General features: G+C 39.3%; 1 protein-coding gene across 3 annotated transcripts; it reads right to left on the reverse strand.

Moving 5' to 3' along the window:
- LOC103717255 (putative methylesterase 12, chloroplastic) lies at positions 1 to 17,303 on the reverse strand. 3 transcript variants are annotated; one of them, XM_008805572.5, is made up of 5 exons: positions 16,030 to 17,303; positions 11,002 to 11,241; positions 10,764 to 10,907; positions 10,123 to 10,257; positions 1 to 601 (listed from the first exon to the last, which is right to left on the reverse strand). In XM_008805572.5, exons 1-5 carry the CDS (start codon positions 16,279 to 16,281, stop codon positions 329 to 331), a joined length of 1,044 nt encoding a protein of 347 aa, XP_008803794.1. In that variant the 5' UTR covers positions 16,282 to 17,303; the 3' UTR covers positions 1 to 328. The 3 variants fall into 3 exon arrangements, with proteins under 3 accessions (XP_008803794.1, XP_088562952.1, XP_026664298.2); XM_088706826.2 differs by having other exon boundaries at positions 1 to 620; positions 16,030 to 17,252; XM_026808497.4 differs by lacking the exon at positions 1 to 601 and adding an exon at positions 1,567 to 1,867 and having other exon boundaries at positions 16,030 to 17,259.
- Positions 17,304 to 19,009: the final 1,706 nt, after the last annotated feature.

Raw genomic sequence — 19,009 nt, forward strand, 5'->3', positions numbered from 1 at the left:
TTTATGAAAAAACGTTTGCTCTTAATAAATCTATAAATTTTAATACATTCCTGCTTGATAAATAAATTTCTTATTTTTGATACATGAATCTCTTATAATGTATTTTTGATGCAGCAATCCTCCATATTGATGAACAAAAGCAGCTTTCGGAATCACGAGCATTAACTTATCAAGACTTAACCTTTCCAATCAACTTTGTTCAAGCACGTGTCTCCTCCCGGACCTCCAAAACTTTTCACAAAATCTTTTATTTTGTGAATCCTTTTTGCTATCCTATTTTATGCATTGTAGCTCATCTCATTCAGCTGCAACCTTATGAAACCAGTATCTATGAGAGCTGGGCGATTTCAAGCAAAATTTTGTTCAGAGACTGTGGCTTTGAGAAGAAAGGGCAGTGATCGCTGCCTTTGATCTTGTAGACCCCATGAGGCGGGTTCTCCCGGACCAGCTTCTCCTGGATGTCGGCTGAGAGCATGTAGTCACCAAGTGTCTGAATGAAATAACGCCGGACAGAGCCATAATTTTCAGGGGTTAGAGACAGCTTCTCCATGATTGGTGCCAGTGGGATGGGTCTCATTGAAACTGCAGCCAAAGATATATCCTGCTATCACCATTCACCCCTTCATTAGAAAACATAAGTCACATCCATTTAACTGAAAACTATTAAAACATTAAAAGCCATCTAGAGTTAGCCATGCAGATGATGATTTCAGCTAGTCATCTGCGATTTTCCACAGTGACATCATGAAACAGAGCTTCTTTAAATTTAAGAAACTACAGTTAACTCGGCTGTCATGCATATATAAATTAATATAGGTGCATAAAATAATTTAATGATGATTGCTGTATAAATTGGAATAAAAAGAAGAAATTAAGGCTTTAGTAATAATAAGCATTCTTCATCTGAGTTATGCATCTCAGCTTGTATGGTGCACAAATCATAGATTGAGGTACTGTACCAGGTTGGGTGATACCACACGGAATGTGTTTTTGCCATTAAGGTACCAGCATAGGTACAGGGTCATATACCCCTATATAGCCTTTGCTGGATTGTGGATCAGTCAGTGGCATGCACTGGCATGCACCAATACAGGCTGGCATGGACCCATTTTCATTGCCATAAGCCTTTGCACATGGTTGGGCATGTGATCAGAATGGTTTGGCATGGGGACATCACAGAGTACTTTATTCCTTGGAACGAATTGTGCAATTTCAGTTTGGGTAGAGATGTTGTACCCAGTGCAATGACATTTGGCTTTTAGACTGCAGCATATGAATCAGAAGCTAACCAAATATTACAAGAAAGCTTATGTTAGTGCATCCTTTCTTCTTTGTTGCATCATTTTATCATTAGTCCTGTAGCTTCAAGGGAATAATCTATTGGGTGTACTGGTGATATTTATTTTCCTATGCTTGATCAAAATGGATTCGCTGTACAGTTACTCTCTCACTACCAGATTTCTCTGTTTGTCCTTGGCTAGCCACCTCTTTCATGCCCACATTGATGCCTTGGTGCTTGAAGTCACAGTTAATATAATGAACATCACAGCAATTATTGATTCAGCATTCTTGTACTAAATATTTCACTACATTACCTTAAAGAATGATCTTAGTATATTTACAATCAGTCAATGCTCAATAAACATCTTGCAGTCCCTCAAACCTAGAGTTGGCTTTTAGAGCTACTGCATTTATCTACATACTGAACAGGTTAAACGTTGACAAGAAGCAGGTTTAACAACTTACAAGCAGTCAGGTGCCAACAAATTTTTGCACAAGGACCTTGTGGTTAGTAATCGGCCTGCACCTGATGGCACCTCTGGCCTTCAGAATGAATGATGATGATTTTCAAAAATCGTAATGTAAACTGAAGAAATATAAAGAACATGGATGGAGGTGTTAGAGCTGTTAGATTTTTATTAAATAATAATTAAAAGTTTTCATACTTAAAACATATATATTATGTATATATGTTAAGAAGGGAGTGTGGTGTGGATGGTTGGTGTGCCCGCTTGAGGTGCTTGAGGTAGGTGGTTCGAATCTCTGTTCCCTCCTTTTTTAAATCTCTCATATGGAGGATTTATTTACGTGAAGGCTCGGTTCTGTGCCTGTGCTCGTCCGACCCGACAGTCTTTGCGCTCGAGCCTGTGCTCGCTCGGCCCTGCTCGTCCGAGGTTACTTGCGCCTCACAGGCCCTGCTCGTCCAAGGTTCCTTGTGCCTGCGCGACCAGAGGTTCTTTGCGCATGTGCCCTGCTCGTCCGAGTTTCCTTGCGCTCGTGCCTCTGCTCGTCGGCCCTGCTCGTCCGAGGTTCCTTGCACCTGTGCGACCCAGAGCTGAGGTCGTCCAAGAGACTGAGGCCCTGCTCGTCCGAGGTACCTTGTGCCTGTGCTCGTCCGAGGTGCCGAGGCTGAGGTCGGACCATAGGTGCAATGAGCCAAGAGGCGCATGAGTCGTGCTTCGCACCCTTAGCACGAGGAGCCACGTCGCTTCCTCGATAGCACCTCTTCGCAACCGACCTCGCATCCGCTGGCCATACTCTCAGTGTTTTTTTTTCAAACTTTCTTACCGATTTTGACCGTTGGATCGGTTTTGGGTCGCGTCTGTCCCGAAGAAGTCTATAAATAGACCTCTTCGGATTAGACAGGATATATATAATTTTTTGAAAGCAGAAAACTACTATTCTCCCTGTTTGCTATTTTTCTTTCAATCAACGGGCTTGCTGCATACTGATTCTGGGTTCGAAAGCTTCTTTGATCCGTGCAAATCATTGAGGCAGAAGGAACAGTGCGAGAGGCTGTTGTATCTCAGGAGTAGAACGCCATCCAAGCCTAGTGCACTGTAAGGCGGCGAAATCTACTTCAAGGAAAGTGACCAACATACCACGCCTCAGCATCTCGGGTTCCATCTTTCCACTTTCTCTATTTATTTTCTATAAGCCTATTTCTGCCTATTATTTGTTGAAGTAGAGTATTATAGATTTAAAATTTTCTGGGACAGTATTTTCCCAACATTCTTGAAGTAGATTCTCCTACATATAATAGGCTAGTACTTAGAGTTACCCCAATGGCCAATGCAAGTGACCCGGTTCCTCCTGAAAAATTTAATGGAAATAACTTTAAGCGTTGGAGACAGAAGATGGAAATCTTCTTAACCACACTTGGGTTATTTTCCATAATCTTTGACTCTCCTCCAAATGAGGAAGAGAATGAACCAGCTAGAACTTGTAACTTGGAGGAATTTAAGAAGAAAGACTACCTGTGTAGGGGAAGGATTCTGTCCTATCTTACTGATCCCCTTTTTGATGTCTACTGCACTTTTAAAACCTCCAAGGAGATTTGGGATGATCTTAATAAGAAATATGGTATCCAAGATGCCGGAATGGACAAGTATGCTGCTAGTCAATTCCTGTCTTATAAGATGGTTGACACCAAGCCCGTAGTTGACCAAGCCCATGAGTTAACAGTGATTTATCATGAATTAGGCTTAAGGGGAATGGGAATAACTGAGAGCCTTCAAGTTGCTTGTACCATTGACAAGCTCCCACCTTCTTGGAAAGACTTTGGGTTATCCCTGAAACATAAAACCGAGGATATGACAATGAAAACTCTATTGTCTGCCATTAGGATCCAAGAACAACACCTTGAGAAAGATAATGAGCAACTCATGAATCCTGAGCTTCTAACCAAAGTGAACTTTGTAGAAAGCCAAAATAAGACCCATAAGTTCAAGAACTCCAAATTTGAAAAGGGTGGACCTAGAAACAAAAGAAAACCTATGAAGCCAAAATATCATATCAATAAGAATGATCGGAAGCCGATTTGCTACAATTGTGGGAAACTCGGTCATATGGCTCGAGTATGCCGGATGAAGAGGAAGAAGTATCAGAACTATGAACATGCGCCTTCTCAACCTGCAAATCCACAAACCAACATGGTGCTATCCAGTATTGGTCCTACTAGTACTGATGATCGGTATGTAACTTTAAGTCCAGAATTAAATTTGGCAATTTGCTCTACCGATTGGTTAGTGGATACAGGTGCGAATGTTCATATGTGTACTGATCATACCCTTTTTACTACTTATCAGGTCCGGAGTGGCCTAACAGTAACTATGGGGAACTCCACCTCGGCAAAAGTGCTTGGAACTGGAAAAGTACTTCTAAGGCTTACGTCTGGAAATGTGCTTACACTATTTAATGTGTACCATGTGCCCGATGGAAGGAGGAATCTGATCAGTGGATCTCTTCTAAATAGGAGTGGTTATTCTTTGTTATTTCAATCTAAGAAAGTGATTATAACAAAGAATGGAACATTTGTAGGCAAAGGCTATGAGTGTGATGGCTTGTATGTAATAAATAATGTATCTTTGGATTTTTCTTCTGATAACAATAATAAAATTGTGCTTTCAATATGTTCTTCATCTCTTTGGCATGCTAGATTAGGACATGTGAATAATAATACTATTAAAAGAATGATTAGCTCAGGTTTATTACCTAATGTTTCATTAAATGAAAAGGAAAGGTGCCAAATTTGTGTTCAATCTAAACAACCTAGAAAATCATTTAAAATAATAAACAGAAATTCAACTTTATTAGAATTAATACATTCAGATGTATGTGATCTAAATGGAACTTTGACTAAAGGGGGTAGAAGGTATTTCATTACCTTCATAGATGATTATTCTAAGTATTGTCAAGTTTATTTAATGAAATCTAAATATGAAGCATTTGAGATGTTTAAGACTTATAAATCTTTAGTAGAAAATCAACTTGACAAGAGAATAAAGATTCTCAGGTCAGACAGAGGAGGAGAATACACCTCTAATGACTTGAATGAATTCTGTAGAGTTAATGGAATTCTACATGAAGTTACACCTCCCTATTCACCTCAGTCTAATGGAGTGGCTGAAAGGAAAATAGGACTCTGCAAGATATGGTAAGATCTTTGCTTGCCAACTCAAGTTTACCTGAGGTTTGGTGGGGGGAAGCAATGCTTACTGCATGTTTCCTGCTTAATAGGGTTCCATTTAAAGGTTCTAATGAATCTCCTTATGAACTTTGGAAAGGAAGAAAACCTAACCTAAACTTTGTAGAAGTTTGGGGTTGTTTGGCTAAGGTTAATATTCCTTTAATCAAGAAAAGAAAATTAGGACCTAATACTTTTGATGCGGTGTTTCTTGGTTATTCTCTTAATAGTGTTACTTATAGGTTCTTAGTCATTAGTTCTGATATTAATGGCATAGAAAAGAATACTATAATTGAATCTAAAGATGCTTCTTTCTTTGAAGACATTTTTCCATTTAAGGATAAAATAGAAAAGCATGTAATAAATAGATCTAATGATGCATCTTGTAGTTCGCCATCTAATTCTCTAATTATTCCTAATAATGAAAATGAAAATGAACTTAATGATATTAATGAACTTGGTAAAGGGAAAAGAATTAGGAAAAAGAAAGATTTTGGATCTGATTTCTATACTTTTATGGTTGAAGATGATCCTAAAACTTATAAAGATGCTATGAACTCATTAGATTCTATGTTTTGGAAGGAAGCTATTAATAGTGAAATGAATTCACTTATGACTAATAAAACATGGTTTTTAACTGACTTACCACCTGGTAGTAAGGCTATAGGTTGTAAATGGATATTTAAGAAGAAATTAAGACCTGATGGTTCTATTGAAAAATATAAAGCAAGATTAGTTGCTAAGGGCTTTTCTCAGAAAGAGGGTATTGACTACTTTGATACATATTCTCCTGTGACTAGGATAACCACAATTCGTACTTTAATTGCACTGGCTTCAATCCATAATTTGATAATTCATCAAATGGATGTCAAGACTGCCTTCCTTCATGGTGATTTAGAGGAAGAGATCTATATGGATCAGCCAGAGGGATATGTGGCTCAAGGACAGGAAAGAAAAGTTTGTAGGTTAGTCAAATCCCTCTATGGTTTAAAACAAGCTCCTAAGCAATGGCATAGGAAATTTGATAAAATAATTGTTTCTTATGGCTTTAAAGCAAATGAATCAGATAAGTGCTTATATTCAAAGTTAGAAAATGATTCATGTATTATCTTGTGTTTATATGTTGATGATATTTTAATTTTTGGTACTGATATGAATATGGTGACTAATATCAAAACTTTTTTGTCTAATAATTTTGATATGAAAGATTTAGGTCAGGCAGAGGTAATTCTTGGTAACAGGATTACCAGAATACCTGATGGTATAATTTTTGATCAATCACAATATATTGAGAAAATATTGAAGAAATTTAATAAGTACAACTGTAAACCAGTGAGTACACCTTATGAGCATGGTTTGAACTTGAAGTGCAATAAAGGTGATCCAGTGGCCCAAGAGAAATATGCTCAAATTATTGGGACACTGATGTATGTTGCAAATACAAGTAGACCTGACATTTCTTATGCTATAGGAAAGCTCAGTAGGTTTAATAGTTGCCCTAGTCTTAGTCACTGGGAAGCACTGGATAGAGTACTTAGATACTTGAGAGGTACCATGTATTATGGTTTACATTACTCAAGATTTCCCGCTGTACTTGAAGGATACAGTGATGCTAGTTGGATCACTGATTCAGTGAACCGAAAAGGAACTAGTGGATACATATTCATGTTGGGTGGTGCAGCTGTTGCTTGGAGATCATCCAAACAAACTGTGATCACAAGATCCACTATGGAGGCTGAGATTGTAGCCTTAGATTCTGCAAGTCAAGAAGCAGAATGGTTTAAGAATCTTATGTCTGAAATACCTATTATGGAAAAGCCTATACCTGCTATCTCTTTGTTATGTGATAATGAAGCTGCAATTAATACTTGTAGAAATACTGAGTATAACAAGAGAAACAGAAGACACATTAGTGTGAGACATAAGACTATTAGATACCTAATTAAAAATGGTATCATAACTTTGGAATTTGTTGGATCTAAAGATAACCTAGCAGATCCTTTAACTAAAGGACTGGCTAGAAGCAAAGTCATAGAAACATCAAAGGGGATGGGACTGAAACCCATAAGGAATCATTGACAATGGCAACCCAACCTTTTCTGACTGGAGATCCCAAGACGAAAGGTTCAACGGGAAAAACAAGTTGTTTAATGATTAGTTAGCACTATAATAAAATGACTTTATGTCATTTGGTCTCTCCCTGTGATGTGAGTGCTAAATACAGCAGAGGTATACGGAAGAGTTTAAAACTCTGAATGAGTCCGAGACTATGGCAAGGTGCTGTGCTGCGAGCACCCTTAGAGGACTCACCTATGTGAGTGTGACTGTGTGGCCGCAGTCTATGGAGATAAGGGTTTAACCCCTAGAGCACTCATGAAACTGAGATATTGGTGCATAAGGCCAGAAAAAGCACCACCTATAATGAACCCAGTATTTGCATTTGTCATGGGTGAAGTATATAGAAATCTGAACCAAAGGATTTGGTTCAAAGCTTTTTAGCTACCACTATACCTTTCAGATGAAAATATACTTTCACTAGGTAAAGGTTCAAAGCCGCAAGCTACCTTTATTGAAGTCGTGACATAAACAAGCCCAGTTTGACTATTTTTTATTTTATATAGTTTTTGAAAACATTTTAATCAGGTGGGGGAATGTTAGATTTTTATTAAATAATAATTAAAAGTTTTCATACTTAAAACATATATATTATGTATATATGTTAAGAAGGGAGTGTGGTGTGGATGGTTGGTGTGCCCGCTTGAGGTGCTTGAGGTAGGTGGTTCGAATCTCTATTCCCTCCTTTTTTAAATCTCTCATATGGAGGATTTATTTACGTGAAGGCTCGGTTCTGTGCCTGTGCTCGTCCGACCCGACGGTCTTTGCGCTCGAGCCTGTGCTCGCTCGGCCCTGCTCGTCCGAGGTTACTTGCGCCTCACAGGCCCTGCTCGTCCAAGGTTCCTTGTGCCTGCGCGACCAGAGGTTCTTTGCGCATGTGCCCTGCTCGTCCGAGTTTCCTTGCGCTCGTGCCTCTGCTCGTCGGCCCTGCTCGTCCGAGGTTCCTTGCACCTGTGCGACCCAGAGCTGAGGTCGTCCAAGAGACTGAGGCCCTGCTCGTCCGAGGTACCTTGTGCCTGTGCTCGTCCGAGGTGCCGAGGCTGAGGTCGAACCACAGGTGCAATGAGCCCAGAGGAGCCGAGGTCGGACAACAGGTGCGATGAGCCAAGAGGCGCATGAGTCGTGCTTCGCACCCTTAGCACGAGGAGCCACGTCGCTTCCTCGATAGCACCTCTTCGCAACCGACCTCGCATCCGCTGGCCATACTCCCAGTGTTTTTTTTTCAAACTTTCTTACCGATTTTGACCGTTGGATCGGTTTTGGGTCGCGTCTGTCCCGAAGAAGTCTATAAATAGACCTCTTCGGATTAGACAGGATATATATAATTTTTTGAAAGCAGAAAACTACTATTCTCCCTGTTTGCTATTTTTCTTTCAATCAACGGGCTTGCTGCATACTGATTCTGGGTTCGAAAGCTTCTTTGATCTGTGCAAAATCATTGAGGCAGAAGGAACAGTGCGAGAGGCTGTTGTATCTCAGGAGTAGAACGCCATCCAAGCCTAGTGCACTGTAAGGCGGCGAAATCTACTTCAAGGAAAGTGACCAACATACCACGCCTCAGCATCTCGGGTTCCATCTTTCCACTTTCTCTATTTATTTTCTATAAGCCTATTTCTGCCTATTATTTGTTGAAGTAGAGTATTATAGATTTAAAATTTTCTGGGACAGTATTTTCCCAACAAGAGCTTCATGTAATGCTTAAAAGCAATTATCTGGGTTTTTCAATGTATAAAATACAAAATCTGTAGCCTTGTCATTGCTCAAAACATTCAACGATACTATCAATTCAGCAAAGAGCTTATGCTGACCAACAGATGTTCATATTGATTGATGAAATCATCTTGCATTCTTCTAAGCATTTTTGCTACATCTTTAACACTATTTCCTTCTAAAAGGAGTGGAAATGAATATTCAGAAAGTTCCAAAGTTTCCGGTCTTTTTTCTTTTGCTGATACTTAGGCCTAAAAAATGTAGATGGTAAGGAAAAACCTCACTTCTAGTCTGTTAAAAATGCTTTCCAACTAGGGCTTTTTCTTCTATTTGAGTTGGCTTAGTAGTTTATGTGACAGAATTTGTATAACGTCAAAGATCACTCTTACAATTAGTAGCTATCACATGAATGTGCCCTATCCATGGGGAATTCCTCATATTGTTTGTATTATATTGACATCGAGGTTCAGGATTTGAGTTCTAACTGCCCTGATTTGGTGGGTAATAAATGCTGCTTATGCTGATAATCTTACCTCGACACTTGCATCCAACTCCAACAATCCATGCAGAACATGTATCCAAATCAAGTGAAAGACACTTGAACTCATGAAGGACTTTGATTGCACCACCTTATCAAGATTGGTGGAATGTTGGACTCTTCCAACAATGGGCTCAACTTGTTTTAATAATGTTCGAACTTAGAAGTGAACGTTTGTTTTCTGTCAGAGATTGGCCAGGGATGTAAATATTAAAATGACTTTGCGAAATGTTATTTTTCTTGAAAAATATCTATATTGGAAGTGTTAACAAATAATAACTTTTATTTTTTTTACAATATTTTAAAAAAATAAATATATAAGTATTTTAGTATGCATCTCCACATCTCCTTTATTTTTTTAATCTTGCTGAGGCAGATGCTAGGCTACTTGTCTGAATTTGGTTGCTGTGTCTCCTGGTCCATGACTACTTATAACTATTATATTTAAAATCTACATTAGCTGCATAAAAATACCATCTTCCAATTTTGCATTTTGTCAGATAGCCACCAATTGTGCATTTGATCTTGGTATTCTTTTTCTATAGATCATGCTGTTCATTAAGTCATATCAAAAAAGTGCTAGCATAACATTTCTCTGCTAGTCTATAAGATGCTACACTGCAGTTACATCCTTTAAATTCATAGGCATGAGATCATATATAAACATAAATAATCTAACAGAAAGCACCTGCAGAAAATATCTAATGTAGCAAAATAAATAAAAAATACATTCTATAAATTGAATGAGAAGAAATTATCTGATAAAAGAGTTAAGAATTGAATTGTTTCTAACCTTGGAAGGACTCTGGTTGAAGTATAGACATTTAATTTGTTGTTTGTCCAACACAAGGCCAGTAGGAGCCTTGTCTCTTCCATTGCTATAGACTAGAAACTGTGACTCTTGCAAGAAAACATCAGCAGATGCTAGCTGCAAAAATATGACAAAAAAAGAATGAGCAAGCACAACTTTGAAACAAAAAGCCTTAAGTGCAATAGGCAGCTTCCAACTGCTAGAATGGGAACATCCCAAGGTCAAACAAGGTAAGAAAAATTTCCTTGTCAGGCACATGCCAGAACACACCTTAGTCAGATACCAGGCCAAGTCAGAGATGGTCCACAAAATTTAAGTCTGGAACAGATATTCCTGGAATCTGAAAAAAACAGATGGTTGCACATGGCTTTTCCAATTGTGTGGAAAATTATTCATTGGACAGGTCAATATGAAGATGTCAGTCCAAGCCACATTGTGGCCCTGGATCAACGAATATGCATAATGCAGGATGGAAATAATGCAGTCACATAGAAGCATTCCAAATAACTTTGTATATTTATAATTTAATATTGTTGTGGCATCACACAATTTTTTTTGGATGAGATTCGGGGAGGGGATTGAGGTTTGTAAGCTACTGGTAAAAAATGAAAGTGAGTACTCACTTCTCCTGAAAATACATCAAAAGGTCTTTGTCCATCCAGTACCATCGTGGCGCTAAGAAATACTGCTTTTGTGATCTTTTTGGAGAAACGTTCTAGTGCATATGATATGCTTGCACCTCCACAGCTATGGCCAACCAAAATAACCTGTGCCATTATATTGGTCAAAATATTATTGATATACAGCAAAGGTGCTTATAGAAACGCATGCATGAAATTTTTTTCATGAAAGCCTTTCCACCTTATCATTCTCAGGAAGATCTTGCAGGTAATTAATTAACGGCTTTGCGTAGTCTGCCAAAGTTGTTATGCTGTTTGTATCTGTGTGGTCTATCCCAGACCCTGTGAGATCCAGAGCAACAGGATGCAGTCCTGCCTCCTCCAACAAAGAAATGGTCTTATACCAGCACCAAGCTCCAAATCCTTCCCCATGTACTAGAACAATTTTCTTTGTTTCAAGATTCTCGAGCGAAACAGGGACCTGAAAGTACAATTTCGAAAACGGAAAAACAGTTAGAGTTACATTATGCTTCATATCAAAATACTACAAAAGAGAAGGCATGGTAAATCAAAATCTACTGCAAGGAACTTGTGTTACTTAAAAGTGAAAAAAGTCCACAGTTCATTACTGGTGCATGTCCTACAGGAGTTTGTAGAAAGAACAGGTACTGACTACCCATGAAGCATGAACAGAAATAATCAATATGGTTGACACAATACAAAAATGTGGATGTGCAAACAAAAAATATGAAGACATAGGTTGTATATAGAGATGCCAATAGGTGGACCCACGGGCAAAATTTTACACTATTTGGGCTCGCCATCAGGCCAACCTTACCTATCAAAAATTTTGGATAACCCAGACCTGACACAGCCTATTTGTATCCCGAACATGGTTATGGCGGGGAAATGATAATAATTAAGACATCTTTCCATGTCTACAACTATATTGTACACAAGATACATTAATTTTTGTTCAATTCATCTGCTCCATCCACCATCTCTTTCTTTATCAGAGCACATATGATGGTTTAAGGTTGTAGGATCTTTACATAACTTAATGTGTATGGAACTAGGTGTCAAACCACCCCATTCAACCCAACTTGTTATCATCTGCTAGCTCCAAAAATATCCCAGACATGTCTGAAGAGTATCTGGATTACAAATTCATCTTATGTGTTATTTTAGAGATGGATACCCATGGAAAGTATTTGATGCATATCTAGCCCTACTAAAGGAACACTGGTATCTGAAATATATTAAATATGACCATGGATACTCCAAGGAAGCATATGTGTTTCACAAGTTTCATATGATAGAAATTAAGAATTTATAAAAGGAGAAGTTAAGGATGATATATTTCTTGACTTGAGTTGTATACTGCAAGCAAAAATGTCTTTGCAGATTAACTTGGTAATTTCTCTTCTTTGTTGATTATTTTGAAATTTTATTTTAGCTATTCTTTTGTCTAAGGACAAAGAATAATACAAGTTTTATTAGAACAACAATTAGAACAAGAAGTTGCAAGTTTGTAGGACTCCTTCATAAGAGCCCTCTCTCTTTAACTGAAGAGAGAGAGAGAGAGAGAGGGGAAGAAGAGGATGAAGCCATGAAGGGCTTCATTAGGCTCAGTGGAGCACCCAAACCACTTGCTCGTACTCATCAATCATACAGAGAAAGAGGAACAAGATAGTCTCAAGAGCTTGACAAAGCATCAGCACACCCATTCACAGTAGGATTGAGAGAGAGAGAGAGAGAGGAGAAGAGAGTTCAGGTGAATTTAGCTGAGCATTGGACCATGTTCCCCTACATAGTTGCAGCCTTGTCCCCACTACTCGTATGCTCCAGCCTGGTTTGCATCTAGCCATCCCTCCTACCCCTTTCTATCAATCCACACTCCCTCCCTAGTAGACATAGTCATGCTCCTTCTCCCACTACTCTAATCTCATCTATGTCTGACCATCTTTCCCCACCCAGTCTTGAATATGTCTACCACACCCCAATCCCTTATCATATCCTTTACTCGAGTCACTCTAGCATCGCCCACCCTTCGCATCATCTATTACACCAGCCTACCTAAACTTGGTCAATCTGCAACCATGCCATGGAGCATCCCCTCCCCCCATTCTACATCTTGCTCCAAACTCCCTCTATGCCACCCTTGTTCATGTCTCTAGCTAACCCACATTGGACTTCCATCATTATTGTTAATGGAGAGGGGATGGGGTATCTTAGATAGGAAGGGGACGGAAGGAGAGTCAAGTTCTTTAAACTCTCCCATTTTCATGGTTTGCATTAATCAAGTTGCCTTATAACTAACAAAAATGATCTTATTTTACAGTTATTTCATCCAAGTTAGTACCTTCACCTAATGTTTTAAATCCCGTGGGATGGTCATGCCCCGGTTTCTCCAAGAAATGGGATGCCCTGCTATCCCGCTCCGTCCCAGCAGCAATCTCAGTCAGGCATCCCGATAGACATCCCCATCTCTCTCCCCTTCTTTCATTTCTTCTTTCTTTCTTTCTTTTTTCTTCTTTCTTTCCCTCCTTTCTTTCTTTTTCTTCTACCTTCTTTTCTTTTCTTTCCTTGTTCTTTCTCTTATCCCTTCCTTTGTTTCTTTTTTCCTTTTCCTTCTTCTTTCTCTTTCCTTTCTTCCTTCTTCTCCTTCCTTTCTTTCTTTTTCTTCTCCTTCCTTTCTTTCTTTTTTTTTCTTCTTCTTTCCTTTCACTTTTTCCTTTTCTTCAGCTTTCCTCCCTTTCTTTCTTTCCTATTTCTTCTTCTCTCCCCACGTGGATGGGTTTTGGAGTCCTAACCCGTTATGGTTCCGTTTTCTCATAGGAACGGGATGGGAAGGTTGGGACGCCCTCTGTCTTGTCTTGCCAGGACTTAAAACCTTGCCTTCACCATTACTTGAGGGGAAACAATTGATAGTATCTGTGGCACTGTACATCCATGTTGTCTAACTGATGGCATATCAATAGCTCAAAATAAATGAGGCAAAGCACATATCACATCATTTTATTGCATGATCGAGTCAACAAACTGCAAGGAACCTTTATTATGGAAGTGTGAGTATCATAAAATAGAAAGGTCATCATTTTGTTTGTCTCATACATAGTCTGACCAGGAACCTAGTGAAGTGTTGTTGTGATGTACATAATATGCAATTATTAGTTAAAAAGATATTTGCAATAGTTCAGGTCAAGAAAGAGAAAAAATGCAATTAATAACAAATAGCCATTCTGAGAGCTTCATTGCACCTCTTTAAAAGCTTTTATCCATCTTAGCCGAAGAATCTCCAAGGTAGTGTTAGAGGAACATTTTTATTTTCAAATTTTTGGAAACTTGAATTTTTGAAATTTTTAGGTTACCGATTGAAGATGGGATGGTATAGAAGGAAATTTGCTGGTACCCCACAAATGTAGTGACTTGCTTACATTGACCAGAAGTGTCAACACTTGGGCATTTTTTGGATTCTTTTAATAGGAAACATTAGAATGCAAATTATGGCAATACCACTCTTTACTGTTTTACGTGCAAATGAAATCAACTTAGACAGACACACTTTCAATTAAATGTCATGTCTTTTTCCCCCATGTATGAATTTGGTGTGGATTTTTTTTTTGATAAGAAAACTATTAACAAGTAAATGTAATAGTATTCAACATATTTTAATATGTTCGTATACTCATATTTTGCAGAAGAGTCATGATGTCAGGTTATATAAACATAGCAATGAACACTTTAGAGCGCTTGGGCACTACGTAACCGTGGCAAGTATTTAGTTTGCACTAATCAAAGGTCATTCTCATGAGTGCAAGTGGTTCACCAAATTTGTGTTGGGAAACTACTTGTACAAATGTGGGGACAGAATTGAACACATGGTGCATGAAATTAAGGATCATGGGTATGCAATGTTAGAAACAATCATGACCATACAAGGGTGCACAAATAAACAATGCAAATATGCAGAGAGATTATATGAGTGACAACATGAGTAAGATTAATGTTTTAAGGCTGACAGTGGTTAAGATTGTTTAATGTCTGTGGTGGGAGACGAAGTCATCTTTTTATGGTTATATGTATTAATTGATCTAAGATGCTCGAGCTCGGCTTCAATTAAGCTCAAATCAAGCTCAATACAGATTTAATTGATCCAACCTTAAACTTGGTTCTTTGGCTTGAAATTAGTTTCAAGTGAAGTCAGCAATTAACCCAACTTGATCAAGCTAAAATCCATAAGGCTCAAAAAGATTTTATATGCACACACACTTACACACTACCAATATAAAATCTATGTTTGAAGGTTTAGCTAAATTATTATGTTCTGTTGAGTGATAATAGATTTCATAGTATATTCAATAATTTTTTAAAAAATTTATGTCTAACAAATGTTAATTGCTTTCTAAATTTAATTGTCTGAACTGAGTTTGAACCAGCCTTCAACTGAGCTTGATTCCAGCTGAATACAAGCTCAAATTGATTTCAGCTTGGTCTGAGGTTAGCAAGCTGATTGATTAGGCTCAATCAAATAATAAGCAAATCAAGCTCGATTAGACCCCAGCTCAATCAAGTAGGAGACTCTATAATCATTATGAGCAGAGAATTGTCATGGAAAACTACTACAGCCCTTCTTTTGACAACTCATGACTGAGAAAATTATTGATCCATGGTAACGAAGATCAAGGTGGAAATCTTGAGAGTTTACAAATTGAGTGGGCCCGTAAGTTTATAAGGCGTAATTGGAGGAATGCTTTCTATACAGTTTCCAAGTTCTTTTGCAATGAGATTTAACGAGCAGCTATTTTTCACTTCATCACAAAAAACGTTGCCAAGGATATCAATACAGCTTCTGAAATCCAGAAAAGCAGTTTGGATCCTAAACCTTTTTGACAAACAAATCCTTTTCTTTCCTTGACGTTTCCATAAAGTTGCCCATCAAAAACAGTCAAAATTTCCATTCTCCAAATTGACAGCCAAATCACCTCTAAATCTTAAAAGAATTCTACATCTTATTCTGGCGACTTATAACCTACATTATAAGTAATGAAGAACCTAAGCCTATACCCTTAAGAAAATACTCATTGCCGGATCTTCTAATGTAAAAGCTACCACCCTCATACAAGGAAAAGTGAAATATATGATAAACATTCACGGTTCTATAGAGAAGATTAAATCATAGTTTTTTCGGTACATAATGATTAAATCATAGTTAAAATAGTGGAGCAAGAAGAACTGAAGGATGAAAAGGTTGCAATCTGAAAGTAACCTGTTTCCCATTTGTGATTGAATCAGGGAGGTCCCACCGCCGAGAGCTTGCGGACCCAATCCTCCGGGACATTGAGCCATTGAACCGCTGCGATAGCTGGTGCTGCTGGATTGCCATCGCCAGGGCCTGGCGGTGCAACAGCTCCTCTTCAGAGACCATCTTCCTCTGTGACCTCGAGTTTGAGGTCCTCTTGCTCCGTGACCCGACGCCACCTCTCTCATCCTTTGGTATGCAAGTCAATCCGTTGCCCATGGAAATTACTAGGGAGGAAGACAACTAAAGCCGGAAAAATTATTCTATATAAAGATTTTGAAAGTGGTTGAGAATAGTTGGACAAATTTGGCCAAATGAGATCGAAAGATGTTTCTTGGCCGAAGTTGAGGAGAAGATTTTGATATAGGGATGTCAAATAGAATCGAGAGCAACTCCTAGGAGAATTTGCTAGGGAAGAGGGACGAAGTATGAGATCACACCAAAAGATTCAGTAGATCACCCAGCTGGAGAAATGGAAAGAAGAGATTTGGAGCCGAGATTCTCGGTTATAATTGAGAAAATAACAAGATTTCAAGCTCGAGACCTCGAAAAATTCGATTCGAGGCAACGCCAGAAAGCGTTTCTTATGGCACGCCGAAGTTCGAGATTGAAAACTTTAACAAATTTCGTAGCCAAGAAATAAGAGCTGGTTCTCAAACGGATTCATTAAAAAGGAGAAGCAAATAGAAATTCTACCTAAAACAGACAGTAGAAGAAATTCTGAGGGAACAATAACATAAAAACGAGAAAAAATACACCAGAAATGCCCAAATAATACAGGTTTGAGAAAACCGACAGAGATTTTGTAATAAAGGTTCCCTTTTCTACGCGAATTGGTGATACTCAAGCGGAACAAAAGCGGAATCGCGGATTTTTCGGCTCTATATCACAAAATACTAACGAAAAAATCCATCTTTGGGTGAGAAAACGGGGCCCTATTCCCTAAGAACGAGTCTGGGTGATGCTTTCTCCAAAGGAAGATTACGAAGGATGAGCTGAGAGTTGTTCTCTGTGAGAGAGAGAGAGAGAGAGAGAGAGAGAGAGAGAGACTATGGAAACGAGTTCAAAGAGGCACTTCTCAAACGGCTGCTTGGACCCTTGAAGCCGTCTCTCTCTGTCTCTCTCTAACAAATTTTAAAACTAAAGTCTTAAAAACCGGAGTAGTTGGCCAAATTTCCGTCCACTGCGTGCATCAGATGGCAGCGCACGCCGACAATGAGAACCACCATTTCTGAACCGGTTCATCAAAATACGTACTCAATAATCGGGGTGTAAAAAAGAGTCGCTGAAACGGCTCATACTACCCTGGCGAGCGTGCAGCCAGCAAAGTCAAAGACCAGGAAATAACAAAACACTGAGAGAGCGGCCTTCTGCTGTAGCTACAGGACCGCTGCAAAGTGCTTAGTGACATTAGTGGCAATTCAATCGGCGGCTCAATTCGCCTCATGGTATATGTGACTTGAAAAGCGATACAGTACGGAGAAGAGGGTCTCTATCCTCCATCCGTCTCTCATCCCGTATCCAATCGATCACCGTCACGAAATTTTCCTCCAGTATAATATACTCGGCTCTCAGTACCCGCCTCACATAGGTGAGGCCTCCCAAGCTGTCCTGAGCTCCGCACCTACAACTATCAAACCGACGATGCTTTGCTCCCCAACAAGCAATCAACCTAGAGTCATAACTCCGGATCATAAAATCTACACCTGCTCTATCTCCATCACCTGAAACATTACTATTGAAATTCATCTTGATATGGCTAGAAGGTGGAGGCTTCTAAGAGGCAAGAGATATGGATAAATCTAGACGTTGTAACAACAAAGTAAGGCTCCCACATCCCGTGATACCGGACGAAGTCATGGGAATAGTGCAGTCGTAGAGAATAATTTTCCACGTGCACGGAAGGTTGGGAGGGAGCAGCAATTCACTGTCTTTTTTTATTTGTTAATTGGATTTCTATAAAGTTTTTCGAGATATAAACAAGATCACTCAAAAAAAATTGGAGAATATTTTTCATTGGGAGCAGGATGATAAGTGCTAAATCCAACCACTCGTTGAAAAATTATTTCGTAAATTGTACGCACCATATGCTGGTGCACACCACCAAATATAACTGCTAGTCTCTATAGCAGTGCATCAAGCTGCATGCTTGATAAATAGAGTATAAAATAAAAACAGTTGTGGTTGGTGCATATGACTACATAGTGTACACGGTGTAGAGAATATTTTGTCCTCGCACCAGTTTCACACAGTCTCTTTCAAAATTTTGGTTATACAATCTTTTGTGTCTATTTCCGAGACAAAAAAAAAGAAGAGTTATTTGAGCATATCAGGTTATTTGGACATATCTTGCCGGTAATCGGTGCTGATGGGGGGCAAAATGGATCGTCCTATTCCGGCATGGAGTCACCCAATTTCGGCCGAGCAGACTTCGCCCCTGCCAAAATCTAGGCCGACCTCAACAGGCCAAGCTTAGAAGGCCGTGCCCAGAAGGCCGATCTCAGAAGGGCGGTGCCGCTTGCCTGGGTTCTCAACACTACGCCCGCACACGTAGCCGTACATCACAACCTCACCGCGCCATGCTTTGCTTGCTGGCCAACAACAACCAAGGACGACGCCATGCTGCCCCAGCCATGCTTCCTATTAAGGGCCATACCCTACCATATCTACTAATGCCTTACCGTTCAAAAGAACGAACTACACCGTGCGCCTCAAGCAAATTCTAGCTGCACGCCATCTGGCTAAAAGCCATCTCCTCTTATGATGAGGACAGGCCATACCTCCACTACTTGGGCACCTCTACGGAGACTATAAATAGCCCCATCAGGTAACGCCTGAGGATCTTTTTCAAGCTGGTAAAAAAAAACTCTATTCTAACTTGAACATCGGAGGGCCCCCACCGGAACCATCAGTGAAGCTTTGTGCAGATACACCGTCGCACGGAAGG

This window comes from Phoenix dactylifera, chromosome 11 (genome assembly GCF_051530095.1).
Source record: "Phoenix dactylifera cultivar Ajwa chromosome 11, Ajwa_hap1_PhDact_Kaust_v1.1, whole genome shotgun sequence".
In the NCBI taxonomy this organism is placed as follows: Eukaryota; Viridiplantae; Streptophyta; class Magnoliopsida; order Arecales; family Arecaceae; genus Phoenix; species Phoenix dactylifera.